The 4,066-nt window shown below is 53.7% G+C and overlaps 1 protein-coding gene across 1 annotated transcript; it reads left to right on the top strand.

Annotated features, from left to right (window-relative positions):
• The first annotated feature begins 390 nt into the window (after positions 1-390).
• TMED9 (transmembrane emp24 protein transport domain containing 9) lies at positions 391-4,066 on the top strand. Its single transcript, XM_012654682.1, has 5 exons — positions 391-643; positions 825-925; positions 1,645-1,770; positions 2,126-2,272; positions 3,217-4,066. Exons 1-5 carry the CDS (start codon positions 460-462, stop codon positions 3,364-3,366), a joined length of 708 nt encoding a protein of 235 aa, XP_012510136.1. The 5' UTR covers positions 391-459; the 3' UTR covers positions 3,367-4,066.

Here is a 4,066-nt window from a genome sequence, read left to right on the forward strand (position 1 = left end):
AGGAGCATTGCTTGAGCCCAGGAGTTTGAGGTTGCTGTGAGCTAGGCTGACGCCACAGCACTCTAGCCCGGGCAACACAGTGAGACTCTGTTTCAAAAAAAAAAAAAAATAGAAGCAAACCAGATGCTGTGCCAAGTAAAGTCAGAGATCCTGGCCCTACTTGCAATTCGCTCCGCGACCTCAAACAAACAGCTTCAGTTTCTTCTTTTATAAAAAGCTGATAACAAACACCAGCTACCCCGCCACGACGAGGGTCAACGGAAAGAATTTTTCTATTCTGGGTCCCCATTGCGACCCAGGTAGGAGCCGCGCCCCAATCAGGCACTGCCGCGCCAAGGCCGCGGGGCATTGCGGGAGTTGTAGTCCACCTGGCGGGCTCGCGGTCCCGGCAGGCACCACGCGGCGGCGGCAGGGCTACGTGGCTCGGCCGGCTGCGCCTGCGCGGACAGGTGAGGCAAGATGGCCGCGGAGCAGGGTGTGCGGTGTGTCCGGCCCCCTACCGGAACCGGGCTGGGCGGAATGATGCGGACCCTCCTGCTACTGCTGTGGTTTGCGGCCCGTGCAAGCGCGCTCTACTTTCACATCGGAGAGACGGAAAAGAAGTGCTTCATTGAGGAGATCCCAGACGAGACCATGGTCATAGGTGAGGGGGGTGGAGGACGGGAAGGGAAGAGTTTGGGACGTGACCGTGGACTTGGGGAGGGGAATGTGGGGACAGTCAGCTCTCTAGAGCCGAGAGGAGACTGTCTCGCCGTGCCCTGGTGGTTGCAGACCCAACGCCACCTCGCGCTCCTCTCACCTGGGCTCGCCCTGCTTCCCTCCAGGAAACTACCGGACGCAGCTGTATGACAAACAGCGGGAGGAGTACCAGCCGGCCACCCCCGGGCTCGGCATGTTCGTGGAGGTGAAGGACCCAGAGGACAAGGTGAGCCGGCCCCTTACCCCGGTCAAGCTCTCCGCCAAGGAGGCTCTGACACTTACTTCCCCCGTAAGAGTTTCTGCACCTGCTGAAGTGGGAGAGACAGTTGGTGTTGTGGGAAGATCCCGGATTTTCACTGCAGGCCAAACTTGGGCTGCTGCAGTGCTAGCTGCTCCTCTCAACTTCTTGCTGACTGCTGCATGACCCCACCTTCCCTGAGCCATTTTCCTGTCCGAAATGGGAATCGCCTGTCTCACAGGTGCGAGGGTGGATTAATTGGGTGATGAAAATCAAAGAGTTTTGTCAACTCGAAAGCTGTGACATCTAGACTTTAGGATTTCACAGAACACAGTACTTTCCAAAAAAAAAAAAAAATGAACAGCTTCTAATTTTGACAATTAAGGATGTGAAAATGAAAACAAAACTCTTTAGCTGTCACCTGTCACCTTTTGTTAGGAAAAAATTGAAAGGGCATGAACTCTGGATAAAGGAAAGCCCTTCCCAAAAACGATCACTTGCCAGCTTGATGTTAGACTCTTCACCCCAGCCCCAGATAGTTCTCACACAGGCATTCAGCAGCTGCTGCAGAGCACCTTTGGATCTTTTAGTGTTGTGAGGTACCTAAGCCTCTGCTTGTCAACTTTTGCAGTGCTTAGAGCCTTAAGCATTTTCTTCCAGCCACATCTCTACCATAACACTGACTGCAGCCCCTTCCCTTGCTCCAGGTCATTCTGGCCCGGCAGTATGGCTCTGAGGGAAGGTTCACTTTTACCTCCCATACCCCTGGTGAGCACCAGATCTGTCTTCACTCCAATTCCACCAAGTTCTCCCTCTTTGCTGGAGGTATGCTGGTAAGTGGACCCATGTGGGACTTGCTGCTTTCAGCTTCAGTCCCTTGGTCATTAATGGGGACTGGTGGTACTGTGGGTGTGAGATGAGTATGTCAGATTTTATGGCTCCTGAGAACACTGGGTTTCCAGTGGACATCCAGGACACAGTGGCTGAGCCCTTTGTATGCCTCAGTCAGAGCATCAGTTTGTTGTTCTTGGTCATGTACCCCGAGCCCTGTAGGGCCAGACACTGACGAGGTCTTAGTCTGTTGCCTGAATGAGCAGGTGAAGGAATGTGGGCAATGAGCTGTCAGTCTCTGGCAGGAAGTTGGAGCAGAGCTGCCTCATTCCCCTTGTCTCCCTTGTTTGTCCCCAGAGAGTTCACCTGGACATCCAGGTGGGTGAACATGCCAATGACTATGCAGAAATTGCTGCCAAAGACAAGTTGAGTGAGTTGCAGCTACGAGTGCGACAGCTGGTGGAACAAGTGGAGCAGATCCAAAAAGAGCAAAACTACCAGCGGGTGAGGGACTGGGCTGGGAGTGGTGGGCTTCCCAGAAGCTACCCATTGGCTCAGCCAGGAGTTGCATGTCAGATACATTATGAGACCTTTGAACTTACCTGTGCTGCGCTGCAGGTCTAAAAGGTGGGGAAGGTGTTTCTAACTCTACCTTGTATTAGTAATTGAGGATACTGACTCTTAAAGAGACTATCATTGCCCTAAATCACAGTTACACAGAGTGGCAGAGTGGGATTTGATACCAACACCTTGGGTGCTGCTTCAGTGGCTCCAAGTGCTCCAAGGACTAGCGGGTCTCAAACTCACCTGTGACCAGGAACCAGTGTACCAAGAATGAATCTGTGACCATAAGGACTACTAGGGCAGTGACCCATCTAAATAGGAGCAGCTTCTGTTCACTGTCAGCTGAGGGTCTCCTTGCAGAAACACCAGCCATGGGTGTTCAGATATGAAATTTTTTCGAGAGGAGCTAGAGATCCCGGTTTTTTATGTGAAATTTTCTTGGGTTTTAAATGTTGGCAAAACAATGTATGAGCCAAACCACACATAAAGGCCAGATCCAGGCCCAGGCCACCAGTCTGCAACCTGTCCCCACAATCTTCAAGGAAGACTTGGGCAGAGGGCTCAGAGAAAGTCCACTCCTGAGCACTCCAGGACAGCTCTGTCCCATAGAGTGACACCATAACTACCCCCACCTGTCCCCCAGGCATCAGACTATGTGGGGACTAAACCTGACAAATGAAGAGACAGACTTAGGAGAAATGAGTAGGTTTCCTGAGGTGTCTGGCTGGTGAGGGTCAAGACAGTCCCCAGGTAGTGACTCTTTGTAGGTACTTGGCTGGAACCTGGACAAAGCTGGGCAGCCCTGGGGCACCCATGCAGGCCGGGAACCCAGCAGTTCCAGTGGCCCCAGCCAACTTGGGCTCACCTTCCATTCTTCCCCACAGTGGCGAGAGGAGCGCTTCCGACAGACCAGTGAGAGCACCAACCAGCGGGTGTTGTGGTGGTCCATTCTACAGACCCTCATCCTCGTGGCCATCGGTGTCTGGCAGATGCGGCATCTCAAGAGCTTCTTTGAAGCCAAGAAGCTGGTGTAGCCATCCCAGGCCTCACAAGCCATCCTCCCAGGCTGGGGGAGAAAGGACCTCCTGGAACTGACTTCTCTCTGGCAGGAGGACTGCTTCCCAGATGTAGATGTTCTGGAGGGGAGAGGGGCTGCAGATACCCCCAGGCACAAGCTGAGGGCAGCAGCTTGGCTGGCTGATACTGAGTAGATGGTAGAGCAAATGCCTGCCCTCTCCCCTGGCCTCTGGGCTCTTTGCGGTAATCACCCAGGGGCTGGTGAAGCCACTGGGGGCTCCACTGGCACCTCAGAATCACAGTGTTACTGATCAGGGATGTGAGGCTGCTGTCTGGGTGGATTGGGGGAGGGGGAGGGGTGGGAAAGCCAGTTTTCCTTCTGTCTTCCTTTGCTACCTTGGGATTTTGAGGAGGTTGGGGTATGGCTGTGATTCCCTGCCACCCTGGGAACCTCGCTCTTCTCTCTTTTGGCCTAGACCTGCTGATCCAGGGTGTGCGTGTCAATTGAGGGTAGGGTGGAGGGGGTTGCAGTGTGGGAAAGCGGCCCTGCGGTTGACCCTGGCTGCTTCACATGGTCATCCATTCTGGGGCTTGAGGAACTGGGGTCAGGCCAAGCAGAGGCCTTGGTGCTGGTTGGGGTTGGGGCCTTCAGAGTCTTAGTTACTGATTTCATTTTCAGTGAGTCTAGGTTTGTTACATTGGTTTCCCAATAAAAAA

This window comes from Propithecus coquereli, unplaced genomic scaffold (assembly GCF_000956105.1).
Source record: "Propithecus coquereli isolate 6110/MARCELLA unplaced genomic scaffold, Pcoq_1.0 Scaffold443, whole genome shotgun sequence".
Classification (NCBI taxonomy): Eukaryota; Metazoa; Chordata; class Mammalia; order Primates; family Indriidae; genus Propithecus; species Propithecus coquereli.